The following is a 17,160-nucleotide window of genomic DNA, read 5'->3' as shown; positions in this document are numbered from 1 at the left end:
CTAACTTATTAGGTCAAATTAAATGAGAAATCTCATTAGACTCTTGTTTTCTAAGAGCGTGGCCAACTTTAGCATATCAATTCAGATATTTCGTCATCAGTGGGACATATATACCAACTCCCACCATACTAAAAGAGAGAATAAATTCAAAGACAATAAAGTATACATGATTTATTTTTTCTAATAATTCAAGAGCTCAAGAGACTAGATATGAGTTAGATAACTCACTAGATATAAATATATTTATGTCCTACTAAATTCTAGCCTATATACTAAATAGTCTAGTATAGATTTCAAGTTGTATGCATCGCCAACCTATCCATTCTAAATTAAACGTTGTTAAGACATAAGCCAAGCTATTAAATTATTAAATAATTATATAAAGTTGGAGTTAAACTTACGATCTCTGGGGTATACTGGCACACGAGTTCATCGCACACTGCGGGCGATGCATGAGAGAGAGAGAGAGAGAGACTGATAATAATATTATAGAATATCCGTTGCGGGGAGAGAGAGAGAGAGAGAGAGATCATGTGCGACCTGCGGGCGCTGCATGAGAGAGACCGTGTAAAAGCGGAGGTTGGTGGACCATTGCGTGGCCTCAAGGCCATGCAAGGTCATCTCTTTACCATCAATCTAAGAATCAATACGATCGAGCGGCTCACGGCTCACCAAACTGACGTAGTTGGATTTCCTCCCAATCCGATCAGATTCCAAATTCTTTTCTTTTTTTTTTGTTGAAAGATGGCAAGAATAATCCCAAGTGTCGTTGTGACCGTAACTTCCTAAAGCAAGAAAATATTATATTGCTTTATTTGAAAGACCACATCAGGTACGATTGCATCGCTTGCCGACAACCAACTGGATCTAGATAAGAGACCACATTGACAAATGTCAATAATCACATATCAAAAGCAAGATATTTGCTTTTGGGTGATTGCGACGGACTCCTTTTAACTATAAACAAATTCCAAAAAATATTTTTTATTAATTATTTATTAAAGATTTTATATTAAAAAATAATATGCGGAGTGTTACATACTAAAATAAGATGAGATTGCAAGCTAGCTGAGAAATATTAATATAATTCTTGACAACCCAAAACCGAAAGTCGTATATCAAGGCTTAATCGTGTTATTCGTGTAGGGTTTTTTTTCCCTTGCTGGTGGTAGGTACAGGGAACACAACTGTACGAACGCCGGCCCGCATGAGAGAGAGTTTGGGTTAATAGATAAATTAATGCATAAAAGGAAATATAATTATGATGTCAAGCACTGCACTAAAGATCTCGACTTGTTGCCAGCTCATCACGGAGAGCATTAAACAAACGGATATTATTTTTGAATCTTAATTAAGAGTCCAGATTCACTGGAAAGATAGAATTTTTCATCTTTTATGGGTAAATTGATAACGTTATTATGGAAATCAATTAATATTTTTTTAATAGAAATATATTTATTCTAAATAAGCCTCATTATTCTAGTGAAATAACTAAATAATATTTTACCTTATACTAATTCAACATTCTTTCTTATCTGATTTCATGTAACTTTCTATAAACTATTTATTAATAATCTAAGATTATCATTTTATCCTTTGAAATAATAACATATAATTACTGGTCATGTCAACTACAGTTGCTATCTCGTTTCTTTCTCCTCTCCAAAGGCAACCATGCATATCAGGACAGCACGAGGTTGTAACTCTGTATACTTGTGCAATGCGGGATATTACCTTGTATACCTGAGTACAGAGTTATAAACCTCGCATATCCGCATCATGCAGAGTTATAACCGCACACAGATTTTGCATCTTTTCACATACCCACAGTGCATTTTATAATCCCGCATACCCGCATAATGCAGGAAAATTCATAGAAAAATATCATTTCAAAAAAATATTACTTTAACATATACTTGAGGTATTTTAGTTATTTCATTTAAAACATCACCGATTCTTAATACAATTATATTATTTTTTAATACTTTAATATCAATACTATGTCATATCAAATATGAGTATTACTCTTTATATTAATATTAAAATAAATATTAGAATAGCTTATAGTAGCATTAGCTAACTTCTTATATTAAAAATTGAAAGGACAATGCTTATTCCTTTTTATTCCCCAGGGGATTGGTGTCTGTATTTTTATATGTCTTTGAGGTCATTTTCATTACAAACCAAATTTCTTTGCTTAATTGGTAAGAGTTATTAAGCTAAGTGGGCTCAAGTACTCAACCATATGAGTCAACAACGTGACGGCGTAGCTTGATAGAACAGATCATAAACTTAAGTTAGCCTGAAAATCAATTTATTTTGATCAATTGAATTTTTGTATTTTTAATTTCTATTTTCATATTAAGAATAAGTAAATTAAATGAACTGGGCAACATAAGCTAACAAAGCCTAGTAAATCAGGACATTTGTACCAATTAAGCTATAAAGTTTGGTAAAGATAAGATTAGACTCTTGTAAATTGAATATGTGCATATATATTTTCTATAATAGAGTGCATATAATTTACATAGAAGCAGCCCAATAGTTTAATCTTACTATTTTAAAATTTTAAAGCTTTTTGGTGTAAATGCTCACTCTAATTATTCTTTTGCTTCTGAACAAGACATGTTTGGATAAGTACTGTAGAAAATTTCATATATAGGAGTTGAAAAATGCAATTAAAATGCTGCCTTTTGTCCAAAAAAAAAATGCAATTAAAAGACCCTATGTGAAAGGATTTCTTTGGATTGATTTAATTTATCTTGTTCAGGAAGTTCAAAAAATTTTGGAGGAAAAATTAATAAAAATAGTGAGATGGGCATAGGAGGAGGTGGTGGTGGTAATGGTGGTAGGAAGAGGAGGAGGTGGTGGTGTGGATGGAGGAGGGGGAGAGAGAGAGAGCATTCGAAAAAAAATGAGGTGGGAATTAATTATTTTATTTTCATTCAAAAATTTTCAACCAAAGACATGCTTAGAGCATCTCCAACCGGGCTCCAAAACTCCAAATTTGGAGTCCGATGGAGCTCCAACCGGGCTTTATATGGGGCTCCAAATTTGGAGCCATGAATAGTGGGGCTCCAAATTTGGAGCCCCACCATGAAAATGGAGCCGGGCTCCATTTGTCACATTAACTTTTTGAAAATGCCAAAATTGCCAAATAAGTATTATATTTAATAATTTTAATTTTATTTGTATTCTTTGTTAAATAATTTAGTTAGTTAAACTAAGTATATAATTAGTTTTACTAATCGGTTTTTAACAAAAATAATACCATTAGAAAGGTCTCATCGAGACCTTTAAAATGAGTCTAATATTAAATTACTTTTGAGTTAATTTTAATTTTAATTTTTCTATTATTTATAAAAATGAGTCTAATATTAAATTATTTTTGAGTTAATTTAAATTTAATTTTTTTTATTATTTATAAAAATAAGTCTAATAAATTATGTATCCTAAAATATAATTACTCAAAATTATCCCCAATGTAAATATTAAAAATTAAAATACATTAGATATGAAATACATCAAATATGAAATACATTAAAAATGAAATACATCAAATAAAAATTATATTAAAATTTATATTCCTTCATTCCCGTGCCTCTTCCATAAGTGTTCAATTAGTGCATTTCGAATGTTTATTTCGATGCGTTTAATTAAAAAATTAGTAATTTAAAATTACTTCTAAAACTATTGAATATTAATCTTATTTTAAAGATCTCGATGAGAGTTTTCTAACAATATATTTTTTAATAAAAAATAATAATGTTAAGATGATCTATTAAGCAATTAAAAATAGCTAATATAGCACCGGGCTCTTGCTCCATATTTGGAGCCAAGCATTGGAGATGCTCTTAGGAAACAATTTCTATCCTTCTAAAATTTCCTATGAAAAGCCAAATTTGGTATTAGAGATTCGAACCAAAGAACCGGCGCATCAAAACTCTCAACTTTTTGTCACTAGACTTGACTACTATCAACCTGGACTTTACTAGATAAACCAACTACAAGCACATTCGTTAATAAACAGAATTGGCCCTTATTTTTCCTTGAAAATTGTGAATCATCTATTCATCTTGCAGTAAAATTCTTTATCATTTGACGAGTACTGTTATACACTATTACCTCCGTCAACAAACAGACAATCAACTTAGAATCCACAAAAATGAGATGCTTTGAAGCTTAGCATATTCATAGGCATGCAATGCGAAAGAAAGAAAGCAAAAGTCAGTACCAGATTGCGTCGTTAGCAGCACGGCTGGCGAATCCTCGCTCCGCCATCTTCTCCACGAGCTCCTCGTGCTTCTTCAACTGCCCCGCCCTCCTCAACAATCCCAACACCATCTCATAAACCGCACCCGACGGCTTGAGGCTCTTCTCCTCCACCATCTCCACCATCGTGGCGTATGCCCGCCGCCAATTCCCCCTCCCGCAGAACGCAGCGATCAGCGCGGCGTAAGTATTCACGTTCGGCTCCACCCCCTCCGCGTCCATCTCCTTCTTCATCCTCAGCACCATGTCCATCGACTTCTCCTTGTTGAACAGCTGCATCAGCAAGTTATACGTCACGGTGTTGGGCCGAACGCCGAGCTCTCGCATTTTGTCGTACAACTTGTGGGCGGCGTTCACGTTTCCGATGCCAAGCACGCAGCGGAAGATGGGGTTGAACGAGTGGCAATCCGGGGTGATCCCCTTCGCCGTCATCTGGTTGAGAACCTTGAGAGCGGCGTCGAGGTTCTTCTGGCTCTTCCGGCAGTGAGTCTCGATGAGGAAGTTGTAGGTGATGGCGTCAGGCTCGCAGCTGAGCTGCTTCATCTGGTTGTGGACCTGCAGCACCTGCTCCGTGCGGCCGGCCTTGACGTGCACCCGCATTAAGCTATTGAACGTCGCGGTATTCGGCGGGCAACCGGCGTCGATCATTTGGCAGAGCAGCTCCTGGGCTCGGGGCAATTGCCCGGCTCTACACATTGCATCGATCACCGTGGTATATGTATACACATTTGGAGTAATACCTAGTTGGCGCATTTCTGCAAACATCTGCTCGGCCTTGTCGAGGCGGCCAGCACGGCACCAGGCGTGGATGAGTGCGGAATATAGAACAACATCAGGGGGGAATTGGGATTTATAGGAGTCGAAAAGGGACTGCGCCTCCTGGGCTAGGCGCTTCTTTGATAGCGCAGCGAGGACGGAGGCGAGGGAAGTGGGATCGGGCTCGAGGCCGTACTTAGACATACTGCCAAACGCATCGACAGCATCGTTGGCAAGGCCCGCGCGGACGTAGCGACGGATGAGAATGGCGAATGTCTGCGGAGGAATGGGGATGCCAAGATCGCGCATTTTGTCGAGCAGGTGGCGGGCGATGTCGAAATGTTGGAGTTTTCCCGAGAAATCGATCATGGCGGTGAATGGGTCGGCAGTGGTAGGGGAAGGGTGAACGGAGAGCCACCAGTTGAAAAATGAGAGAGCTTGGGGGAAGGGATGGCCATGGCGGAGAGCAGAGAGGCGGCGGATGAGCAAGTGGGCGAGAGAAGGGGAGGGAGGAGAAGGGGAGAGGAAAGCGAAGGAGGAGGAGAGAGAAGGGATCGTGTGATCTGGGGAAGGAGGGGAGGAGGAAGAGGAAGGTGAGGGGTTAGAGCGGTGGTGGTCGCGGATTAGGGCGTGGAGGTTGTCGACGAGTTTGGACTCTGAGGGGGTGAGAGCAGCGGGAGGAAAGGGGGAGGTGGAGAGGAGTTTAGAAAGGAAGAGAGGGAGAACGGAGGAAGGAGGAGGATGAGGAGAAGGTCTTGGTTTGAGGAAGAAAGCCATGGAAGCGTACACGAGAGAGAGAGAGAGAGAGAGAGAGTAGTGGAAGGGGTTTTGGGTTCTGGAGTTGTAGCTGTTGCAGTGGCCGTTGGACGCCGTGGCCTTTTTGTTCATGATCGGGCCCAAATAGGTCCATGGGATGATGGAATATACGTAGCCCATTTGAGTAGTTAATCAGATTAATTAGCTAATACAGAATTTAAGACTAATTAATTTAGTTTGGTAAAAAAGAGTGCAGGTAGTATAATTAGAGTCAAATATTGTAAAAAATTTAAGAGGCCTATGGCATTGGACATCTGTATACTTCATCTCTCTCTTTTTCTATCTCTAATTGAAATAGATGACAATACATTATCATTATCAATTTCTTAGCCTTTTAAATCAAAATCATTGATTTAACCTCTTCTACAACTTAAGATATCATTCTCTATCTTCCTTTAGAATTGTTTGTCAGTGAAACTTGAGATTGAAAAACTTACTTTAAGAGAGAAGAATTGAGTTAGTTTATACGGTGATTACGAGATTATGGTGATCCCAGTAAACTTTCAACAAAGAAGATAAATAAAATTTTAAATTCTTCAATAGAAATAATACTATGCTCATACTTTCTATTTTAAGATTTTAAGATTTTTTTTCCAAGTACTATTTTGATTTGAAATATTTTCACAATAAATTTTAAATTGGCCGATGATAAAGATTATTCAAGAAAAGTAGTCTTCAAATACTTTGAATGCGATATACTTTGAGTATACCACATGCTTCTTTTATCTCATCTCAACATGGTCGATAATTTATTCAAAGTTTTGTTTCATTCATCGCTTGATAAATAAAAAGCAATATATTATTGTTCTTCTTCAGGTCTCTTTTAACTCACTGAGATATTGTGGTGTAAATATTATTATGTTTTCCAGCTCAACATAGTCGTTCTTTATAATATCTTGAGATCCATAGATGATCTTTATTTAGATATTCCATTAGTTTTCATTCTTCCTAACAATTTAGGTTCCAATAAATATGGGCTACATAAAAATATATGCATAAAAAGAATTATAGATAAAAAATTAAAGATGCAAACTATAATAAAAAATAAGGGTGGTTTTTTCTTTCTTTCTTTGTAATTTATAAGAATATGTTATTAATAATATTAGATATGTTAACAATAGTTTATAATAAAAAATAAAAATGTTTTCGTCCCTTTAGATACATCTATTCAAAGTGATGTTCACATCAATTAAGAAAAATAATGATAATAAAAAGAATTACTATATTTCTCTTCAAATGGAAGACACAAGAGTAATATTCTTATAACTAAAGTAAACATGACACTAAATAAGATCTTTTTTTAAAGCACAAAGTAAAATTCTTTCATACTTGAACACCACATAAAGCGTTTTGTTAGAAAATTCACTAAATATCAATCATAATGTCTATTATACGGTCAGTAAAACTCAACCATTGAGCAACTAGTTTATAAAATAGATAGTTCTAAAGCTACTATTTTTTGTCTAATTTTTCTAATAAATAAATGATTAAGATAATGACAAATTAGCTAAGATATATTTTTTCCTTGATTCTTTTTTAGCAAAAGGTTGAGTTAGAAGAAAACATATTTTACCTTCCGGTTATCTCTAACTTATAATGTGTTCGCTCACTAATTTTTTTTAATGGTCTAAGAGTAGACTTAATTTAAATATATAGAGATTTTATATTTTAAATGATAAATGAGTACGATAAAATTAATTGAGTATGACCGAATGCCAAAATACTCCTCGTCCTCGTGTTTGTTAAGCAAAAGGAGAGGTTCTTTTATATCACACTACCAAATGACTGAAATAGCCACAATATATATATATATATATATATATATATATATATATATATTGTTGTCCTATGAAATGCACCATTATATATAGTATAAACACTAAACTTTATAAAAGTTTGGATTTAATCAGACTTATCATATAATTGTCACAACATGTAAACTTTCTCGCCATCTTATCATAGATCTAATTGTCTAAGCTGTCTGTCTTCATTTGAGCACTTTGTCTATAATAGTATGACTTTAAAGAACTACCCATAGCATTAAAAAAAGATGACTTACATAAGATGGAGAGGGTATTTTTGTTCAAAAACATAAGAAAGAAGGACTACAATCATTAATAAATTTCAAGCTTCATCAAAAGCTTTTTTTTCTTTAACTAAAAAACTAGCAATTGCCCGTATTCAATTATTGTAAGAGATTTATTAAGTGCCAGCTTAATTTGTAAAGATACTATGAATTTTGGCCAATCTTTAAAAGAAAATTCCAAAGTATTATTTTTTAGTAATAGTAAAATTAAAATTTTAAATTTAAATGTATTTATTTTTTATACTAGATGCACGTCTCATTGTAATAAAATATATATAATATATATAAGAGATGCGCACAAAGATTTATTCTACTAGTATAAAAAATAATTTAAATCCCCCGTAACTGTAAATAAATTGAAAAGGATAACCTAAAAGTTTTGGTTCATATTAGAGTTCAACTATTAAACGCTACTCGCTACACCCCAGGCGCACGGTAGCACCCAACCCTAGGTTGGCACCTCTCGTTGTCTATAAATACAACCCCAGCCCCTGTCCAGGCTCTCTTTTCTTTGAGGACTCCGTTGGCGATTCTCCTCCTTCTCTAGAGGAGAGTGGTCGCCCCCAATTCCCTAATACCTACTCTCTCTCTCCTTCACTTCACAACTCTTGAACCGCCAAATAACGAATCAAATCTCAATCCAAGACTTCTAGCCAATCTTTTTCTCTCTTCCCCTAATCCCTAATTTATCGTGAAATCCAAAACCCTAGCTTCTCGATCGAGAAACCCCTCTCCGTTTGCCAGCCATGGATATGCGGTTCCCCTACTCCCCGGCCGAGGTGGCCAAGGTCCGCACCGTTCAGTTCGGCATCCTCAGCCCCGACGAGATCGTAATACTTTTCTCCCCCAATTCATAGGGTTTCTTTATTGTTCTCTCGAATTAGCTCAATTCAGCTGTAAAAATCTGATCTTTGGGTTTCTTTGGCAGAGGCAAATGTCGGTTGTGCAGATCGAGCACAGCGAGACGATGGAGCGGGGTAAGCCGAAGATTGCGGGCCTCAGTGACCCGCGGCTCGGTACCATAGATAGGAAGATGAAGTGCGAGACTTGCATGGCCAACATGGCGGAGTGCCCGGGCCACTTCGGCCATCTAGAGCTTGCTAAGCCGATGTATCATATCGGGTTTATGAAGACCGTGCTCGCTATAATGCGGTGTGTGTGTTTCAATTGCTCCAAGATCCTTGCTGATGAGGTACTTCTGGGAAAGAGAACAAAAAATCGTCCTCGTTCCCTCGTTTAAGCTGGTTTGTTCCAAGCTAGAGTTAGGAAGTGGCATGAATTTGGGAATTAACTCCAGTGCGTGGTACAAGAACTTAAGATGTCTGATGAATTTTATCTTGTTGGTATTTGCTAAACAAAAGGGGAAGTAGCCTTGGACTATTGTGTCGATGACTGAAAGTTGTAGTGTAACTTGGAAACATACTTATGCTTCCCAAGTTCATCAACAAGCAGATTTTCTCCTGATTTTCTGTAGAGATCACAGAATTCCTTTTACTGTACTTTGTAAGGTGACACAATTTTTATCATCTTTCAGGAAGATTCTCGATTCAAGCAAGCACTGAAAGTTAGAAACCCAAAGAATAGGTTAAAAAGAATATATGATGCCTGCAAAAGCAAAAAGAAATGTGCTGGTGGTGATGATATTGATGTCCAGAGTCAACAAGATTCAGAAGAACCGATAAAGAAAAGCCGAGGTGGTTGTGGGGCTCAGCAGCCAAACATTACCATAGATGGCATGAAAATGGTTGCAGAATACAAAGCTCCAAAGAAAAGATCTGATGACCCAGAACAGCTTCCTGAACCTGTAGAAAGAAAACAAATTCTTTCTGCAGAGAGGGTATCTCTTTCCTGTTCGCTTATTAATATGCATCTTATTGTTGAGGCATGCCTATTGACCTTTGATACATATTCAGGTTCTTAGTGTTCTAAAAAGGATAAGCGATGAGGATTGTATGTTATTAGGGCTGAATCCTAAGTTTGCTCGTCCAGATTGGATGATATTACAAGTTCTTCCTATTCCCCCTCCTCCTGTAAGACCTTCTGTAATGATGGATACTTCCTCCAGGAGTGAGGTAAGCTCATGCTGAGTTTTAATTTTGGACAATCAATTATTAGCCAAGAGTCTGGTTATGGTTTTACAAAATAAAGCAATGCATCTTTATGTTGGACAGGATGATTTGACACATCAATTGGCAATGATTATTAGACATAATGAGAATTTGAGACGACAGGAGAGGAATGGAGCTCCAGCACATATCATCACAGAGTTTGCCCAACTATTGCAATTTCATATTGCAACATATTTTGATAATGAGCTTCCTGGTCAGCCAAGAGTATGTACTGACTCAGGTGATTTTTAATTCTTGTTTGACAGAGTAATAATTATTAATGCATATCTTCCAATATTCAGGCTACACAACGATCAGGACGACCAATCAAATCTATATGTAGTAGGCTCAAGGCCAAAGAAGGTCGAATTAGAGGTAACTTGATGGGGAAACGTGTTGACTTTTCGGCCCGAACAGTTATCACTCCTGATCCGACGATTAACATTGATGAACTTGGAGTTCCTTGGAGTATAGCTTTGAATTTAACTTACCCAGAAACTGTGACTCCATATAACATTGAGAGGTGATAATTTTCTTCTATAGGTGTTGTAGACAAATCATCAATTTCCTTTCGACTTGTATAGTTGGTTATCTTTTAATATATGTTGCTCTCTTTAGATTGAAAGAGCTTGTCGAATATGGGCCTCATCCTCCCCCTGGTAAGACTGGTGCAAAGTACATCATAAGGGAAGACGGTCAGAGGCTTGATCTACGGTACCTCAAGAAAAGTAGCGATCAGCATTTGGAGCTCGGTTATAAGGTTAGTTTGTAGTTCATCATGCTCCTTTCTTTCACCTTTTAGTTCTCCTTATACTTTGCCTTAATTTTTTTTATTCTTGGTGTTATAGGTGGAGCGACACTTAAATGATGGGGACTTTGTCCTTTTCAATCGGCAGCCTAGTCTTCATAAAATGTCTATCATGGGGCACCGCATCAAAATTATGCCATATTCGACTTTTCGTTTGAATCTGTCAGTGACTTCTCCATATAATGCTGATTTTGATGGAGATGAAATGAACATGCATGTCCCTCAATCATTTGAAACTAGAGCAGAAGTGTTGGAATTAATGATGGTGCCCAAATGTATCGTCTCACCGCAATCAAATAGGCCTGTAATGGGCATTGTCCAGGATACACTGCTTGGGTGTCGCAAGATCACTAAAAGAGATACATTTATAGAAAAGGTAATGTAAACATATCCATTTCAGAATTGGCCCATATTTATTTTTTTATTTTCATTGCTTCTACATTGCAAACCTATTCTGTGGACTCTTGCAGGATGTCTTTTTTAATATTTTGATGTGGTGGGAAGATTTTGACGGGAAGATACCTGCTCCAGCCATTTTGAAACCTAGGCCTCTTTGGACAGGAAAGCAAGTATTTAATCTTATAATACCGAAGCAGATAAACCTTATTAGAAATTCAGCTTGGCATTCGGAATCAGAAACAGGATTTATCACTCCAGGGGATACTCTTGTTAGAATAGAGAGAGGGGAGGTTCTGTCGGGAACTTTGTGCAAAAGAACCCTCGGAACATCGACTGGAAGTCTTATACATGTCATCTGGTAAGTGCAGAAATTGCAACTTAACTAACAATAAATAAAGTTCATTCCCTTATTTCACATCCGCAACCTTGTATGTACAATTTCAGGGAAGAGGTTGGTCCGGATGCAGCTCGGAAGTTTTTGGGGCACACCCAGTGGCTTGTTAATTACTGGCTTTTGCAGAATGCCTTTAGTATTGGAATTGGTGATACAATTGCTGACGCAGCCACAATGGAAAAAATCAATGAAACTATCTCGAAAGCTAAAAATGATGTGAAAGATCTCATCAAGCTTGCACAGGATAAGCAGTTGGAAGCTGAGCCAGGGCGGACTATGATGGAATCATTTGAGAACAGAGTGAACCAGGTGCTGCATGCTTTTGTTTTGTATTCTATATTTTAGATTTTATTGCTCTTTCTTAGGCATATATTTACATAGGTGTTTAATCTCTTAGGTCCTGAATAAAGCTCGTGATGATGCTGGAAGCAGTGCTCAAAAGAGCTTGTCTGAGAGTAACAATCTGAAGGCAATGGTCACTGCAGGGTCAAAGGGTACTTTCATTAACATCTCACAGATGACTGCTTGTGTGGGGCAGCAGAATGTTGAGGGTAAACGAATCCCTTTCGGGTTCATTGATCGAACATTACCTCATTTTACCAAAGATGACTATGGACCTGAAAGTCGTGGTTTTGTGGAAAATTCTTACCTGCGTGGCTTAACACCTCAGGAGTTCTTTTTTCATGCTATGGGTGGTAGAGAAGGTCTGATTGATACTGCAGTCAAAACTTCTGAGACTGGATATATTCAACGGCGTCTTGTAAAGGCTATGGAGGACATTATGGTCAAATATGATGGTACTGTTAGAAATTCTTTGGGAGATGTTATCCAGTTCCTCTATGGAGAAGATGGCATGGATGCTGTTTGGATTGAAATGCAAAAGTTGGATTCATTAAAGATGAAAAAGTCAGAGTTTGATAATGTCTTCAGATATGAGATTGATGATGAAAGTTGGAATCCTGGCTACATGCTACCTGAGCATGTTGAAGATTTGAAAACCATTCGTGAGTTCAGAAATGTCTTCGATGCAGAGGTTCAAAAATTAGAAGCAGACCGTTACCAGCTTGGGACAGAGATTACTACTACTGGTGATAATTCATGGCCTATGCCTGTTAATTTGAAGAGACTTATCTGGAATGCACAGAAGACATTTAAAATTGATTTGAGAAGACCATCTGATATGCACCCTATGGAAATTGTTGAAGCTATTGATAAGCTGCAGGAAAGGCTTAAAGTTGTTCCTGGTGACGACTTAATGAGCATCGAGGCTCAGAAAAATGCCACTTTGTTTTTCAATATTCTACTCCGTAGCACATTTGCCAGCAAACGGGTTTTGAAGGAATATAGGCTTACTCGTGAAGCATTTGAATGGGTTATTGGTGAAATAGAATCCCGTTTCTTACAGTCGCTAGTAGCTCCTGGTGAAATGATTGGCTGTGTTGCTGCCCAGTCTATTGGGGAACCAGCAACTCAGATGACCCTAAATACTTTCCATTTTGCTGGTGTCAGTGCCAAGAATGTTACTCTTGGTGTTCCCAGGTTGAGAGAAATTATCAATGTTGCAAAGAAAATCAAAACACCATCACTTTCTGTTTATTTAAGACCTGAGGTGAATAAAAAGAAAGAAATGGCTAAGAATGTCCAGTGTGCCTTGGAATACACTACACTTCGCAGTGTCACACATGCTACCGAGATATGGTATGATCCCGATCCACTGGGTACTATTATTGAGGAAGATGTTGAATTTGTCAAATCTTATTATGAAATGCCAGACGAAGATATTGCCCCTGAAAAAATATCTCCATGGCTACTCCGTATCGAGCTAAATCGTGAGATGATGGTTGATAAGAAGTTGAGCATGGCAGATATTGCAGAAAAGATCAATCATGAGTTTGATGATGATTTGACATGCATATTTAATGATGATAATGCAGACAAGCTCATCCTTCGTATCCGCATCATGAATGATGATGCACCGAAAGGAGAATTGCAAGATGAATCTGCTGAGGATGATGTCTTCCTCAAAAAGATTGAGAGCAACATGTTGACAGAAATGGCTCTTCGAGGCATTCCTGATATAAATAAAGTTTTCATCAAGTCAGGAAAGATTAACAGGTTTGATGAGAATGAAGGATTTAAACCTGATGTAGAGTGGATGCTTGACACAGAAGGAGTCAATCTCTTAGCTGTTATGTGTCATGAAGATGTTGATGCTACCAGAACAACAAGTAATCACTTGATTGAGGTAATTGAAGTTCTTGGAATTGAGGCTGTTCGGCGATCTCTGTTGGATGAGTTGCGTGTTGTCATATCTTTTGATGGATCTTACGTCAATTACCGGCATTTGGCTATTCTCTGTGATACAATGACCTACAGAGGTCACTTGATGGCCATCACTCGTCACGGTATCAATCGCAACGATACTGGGCCAATGATGAGATGTTCATTTGAGGAAACTGTTGACATCCTACTAGATGCTGCTGTCTATGCTGAAGCAGATCACCTTAGAGGTGTCACTGAGAATATCATGCTCGGTCAGCTTGCACCAATTGGCACGGGTGACTGTGCTTTGTATTTGAATGATCAGATGTTGCAGCAGGCAATTGAACTCCAGCTTCCTAGTTACATGGAAGGTCTGGATTTCGGAATGACGCCTTCTCGTTCACCCATTTCAGGGACACCTTATCATGAAGGAATGATGTCGCCGAGTTATCTGTTGAGTCCAAATGTCAGGTCTTCACCAATTACTGATGCTCAATTTTCTCCATATGTTGGTGGAATGGCCTTCTCTCCAAGTTCTTCACCAGGCTACAGTCCATCGTCTCCTGGCTACAGTCCATCATCTCCAGGCTACAGTCCAACGTCTCCTGGCTACAGTCCCACTTCTCCAGGATATAGTCCAACATCACCTGGTTATAGTCCTACTTCGCCAACATATAGCCCCAGCTCTCCTGGCTATAGTCCTACAAGTCCTGCTTATTCACCAACAAGCCCGTCATATTCTCCCACTTCTCCCAGTTACAGCCCTACTTCTCCCAGCTACAGCCCAACATCACCTACATACAGTCCTACTTCCCCCACTTATAGCCCTACATCTCCCACTTATAGCCCTACATCTCCCAGCTACAGCCCTACTTCTCCAGTTTATAGTCCCACTTCTCCGGCCTATAGCCCAACTTCGCCTGCATATAGTCCAACCTCACCATCATATAGCCCAACCTCACCTTCATATAGCCCAACTTCACCTTCATATAGCCCAACCTCACCTTCATATAGCCCAACCTCACCATCTTACAGCCCTACATCACCTGCTTATAGTCCAACTTCTCCAGGTTACAGCCCAACATCTCCTAGTTACAGCCCCACTTCCCCCACTTATAGTCCTACATCTCCAAGTTATAATCCTCCCTCAGCAAAATACAGTCCTTCACTTGCTTATTCACCAAGTAGTCCAAGACTGTCACCGACGAGTCCTTATAGTCAAACTTCTCCAAATTACAGGTATAATACATCTTTTTGTTGCCAAATTAAAAAATTACTATCTGCTTCTTAATGACCTCACCATTTATTTTCTTGTTAGAAAGTCTTTATCTTACTGTCTGTGGTTAAAAATATTCTCATTATCTGACTACAATATTTTGTTTTTGTTTGCAGTCCAACCTCGCCATCTTATTCTCCTACATCTCCATCATATTCTCCACCAAGTCCTACATACAGCCCCAGCAGGTAAAACCTCAATTCTTCTGTCACATCAATATTTATTTTGGATACTACCAATTTTATGCAAGTTAGGCAGTTATGCTCATTAATTGGCAATCCATGTATTTTTCTTTTTGGATAAGTTTTATGGTAATGGCATTTGTTTAATATTCAGCAATAACAACTTCCGGAGTCCCATCATTACTTTCTTCACATTTAAGCAATATTTATTTTGCAAGCCTTTTGCAAACATTATGAAAAATGATGCTTTGTAATTCAACTAACCACTTCAATTACTGTATATCCATTGATAATTAGGTGTATTTTATAACAATGCCGATGAATATTCCAAACAATTCATCCTTCCTTAATTCACTTATTAGCAGTTCTTCTGCAATCTTGAAACTAAGACGTGCATATAAAGATTTCGTAAATTTTCCATGTAAAATACATATTGAAAATGCCAGTAAATATACCAGTAAAAGATACTTCCTATTGCACTTCTGAAGGCTTCTTGTTCTTCTGGCACGTTGTACTCTATCACTCAAGTGCTTACGGCATTTTCAATTGGCAAGCAGTCTTGTAGCAAAGGGATTAGTTATTAGTTATGACTTGCTCAGTTATTCAGCTTGTACCTTTTATTAGCATCTATTTATTCAAGCTAGAAAATTGTTTATCCTGAATGTTATTCTGGATTTATGTTTTTATTGCAATAACCATGGTATGAATTTGTTGCATTTTGTTTCACTTTGCCTTTCCCCTGTAAATTTTATTACCAAGTTTTTGATGAAATTTGTCTTGCAGCCAATACAACTCCGGTCCAAGTCCAGATTACAGTCCAAGTTCTCCACAGTACAGGTTTGCCCTCTTTTTGGTTCATTTATAGTTTACCAATCATCCTACTAAAATACTAACCCTAATTGCTTATATTTTATTGATCATGCAGTCCAAGTGGGAGCTACTCACCAACTGCGCCGGGCTACTCACCATCATCCACCAGTCAGTATACTCCACAAATGAGCAACAAGGATGATGGAAGCACTCGGTGATGTGAAAGTGCATGTAATATATGGAGCAAGAGCAACAATTTCCATGCTGTCAGAGACTCATTTGGCTCCGCGATTATGATACACTAGATAAAGTTATGAAAAGCCTTTAATCCTTGATGGAAGGCCATATAAAATCCTCGTGGCAAATGATAGCCCCTTGCAATCCAACTTATTCATGTTCACTTCTGGATAGACACTAGAGACTTCTGTTCCAGTTTGTAGCAGTAAGTGTTGTTGAAATATGTCTGCTTGTGTATCCATGATGAACTTTTTAAAACATAGCGATCCCTTTGATGTATTTGGAGTAATCCTGGGATTGAGAGTAATCAACGGCCATTCAGTTATATAAAAGCATGCAGAGTGATATATCACGGAAGCAGACGCGTGTAATTCTAATACGTTTAATTGTTAAAAGTTTTGTTTCACTTGCAAATAGATCGTAATTATGTGAATTCGAGTTGTTTTATGATCCATGTGCTGCTCTTTGAAGACTCGTCTTTTGTTTAGTATTTTAGAATTTTCACTCTGTTATTTAATGGGTATCATAAGCTTGTCCAGCCTTGGAGTTAGCTGTATATGTTCTTCTTCTATCTTCATGGAGAACACGAAGCAATGGAGATTTATATGTGTACTACTTTTCCTTTTCTTAAAAGAAAGTCCATGTGAATCAGCAAATCGACTGGCGTTTAATTCATTAAATTTCTAAGTCGATCAAACATGAACTTCATAGGCTTTTAAATCTAATAGAGAAAAAATATATATTTAATGCATGC

The 17,160-nt window shown here is 37.7% G+C and overlaps 2 protein-coding genes across 2 annotated transcripts; one reads left to right on the top strand and one right to left on the bottom strand.

The window, feature by feature from the left end:
• Window positions 1–4,054: 4,054 nt before the first annotated feature.
• LOC140770604 (uncharacterized) lies at window positions 4,055–5,890 on the bottom strand. Its single transcript, XM_073111860.1, has one exon. It carries the CDS (start codon window positions 5,803–5,805, stop codon window positions 4,228–4,230), a length of 1,578 nt encoding a protein of 525 aa, XP_072967961.1. The 5' UTR covers window positions 5,806–5,890; the 3' UTR covers window positions 4,055–4,227.
• Window positions 5,891–8,429: 2,539 nt separating this feature from the next.
• LOC140768856 (DNA-directed RNA polymerase II subunit RPB1) lies at window positions 8,430–16,820 on the top strand. The gene is made up of 14 exons (XM_073109307.1): window positions 8,430–8,760; window positions 8,859–9,122; window positions 9,465–9,767; window positions 9,844–10,002; window positions 10,102–10,263; window positions 10,341–10,561; window positions 10,657–10,798; window positions 10,887–11,222; window positions 11,317–11,603; window positions 11,690–11,948; window positions 12,037–15,140; window positions 15,294–15,365; window positions 16,143–16,196; window positions 16,285–16,820. The coding sequence occupies exons 1-14, from the start codon at window positions 8,677–8,679 to the stop codon at window positions 16,385–16,387; spliced, it is 5,550 nt and encodes a 1,849-aa protein (XP_072965408.1). The 5' UTR covers window positions 8,430–8,676; the 3' UTR covers window positions 16,388–16,820.
• Window positions 16,821–17,160: the final 340 nt, after the last annotated feature.

The sequence above is a fragment of the Typha angustifolia genome, chromosome 2, assembly GCF_048772165.1.
Source record: "Typha angustifolia cultivar Huaian chromosome 2, ASM4877216v1, whole genome shotgun sequence".
Classification (NCBI taxonomy): Eukaryota; Viridiplantae; Streptophyta; class Magnoliopsida; order Poales; family Typhaceae; genus Typha; species Typha angustifolia.
The sequence above is the reverse complement of the archived record's forward strand: the minus strand, read 5'-3'. Positions and strand labels throughout refer to the sequence as shown.

Bases quoted from the DNA above. Each gene is read 5' to 3' on its own strand.
- LOC140770604 (XM_073111860.1), bottom strand. From the start codon at position 5,805: ATGGCTTTCTTCCTCAAACCAAGACCTTCTCCTCATCCTCCTCCTTCC.
- LOC140768856 (XM_073109307.1), top strand. From the start codon at position 8,677: ATGGATATGCGGTTCCCCTACTCCCCGGCCGAGGTGGCCAAGGTCCGC. The intron at 15,141-15,293 runs GTATAATACATC...TTTTGTTTGCAG, and splicing joins CAAACTTCTCCAAATTACAG to TCCAACCTCGCCATCTTATT. The intron at 15,366-16,142 runs GTAAAACCTCAA...TTTGTCTTGCAG, and splicing joins CCTACATACAGCCCCAGCAG to CCAATACAACTCCGGTCCAA.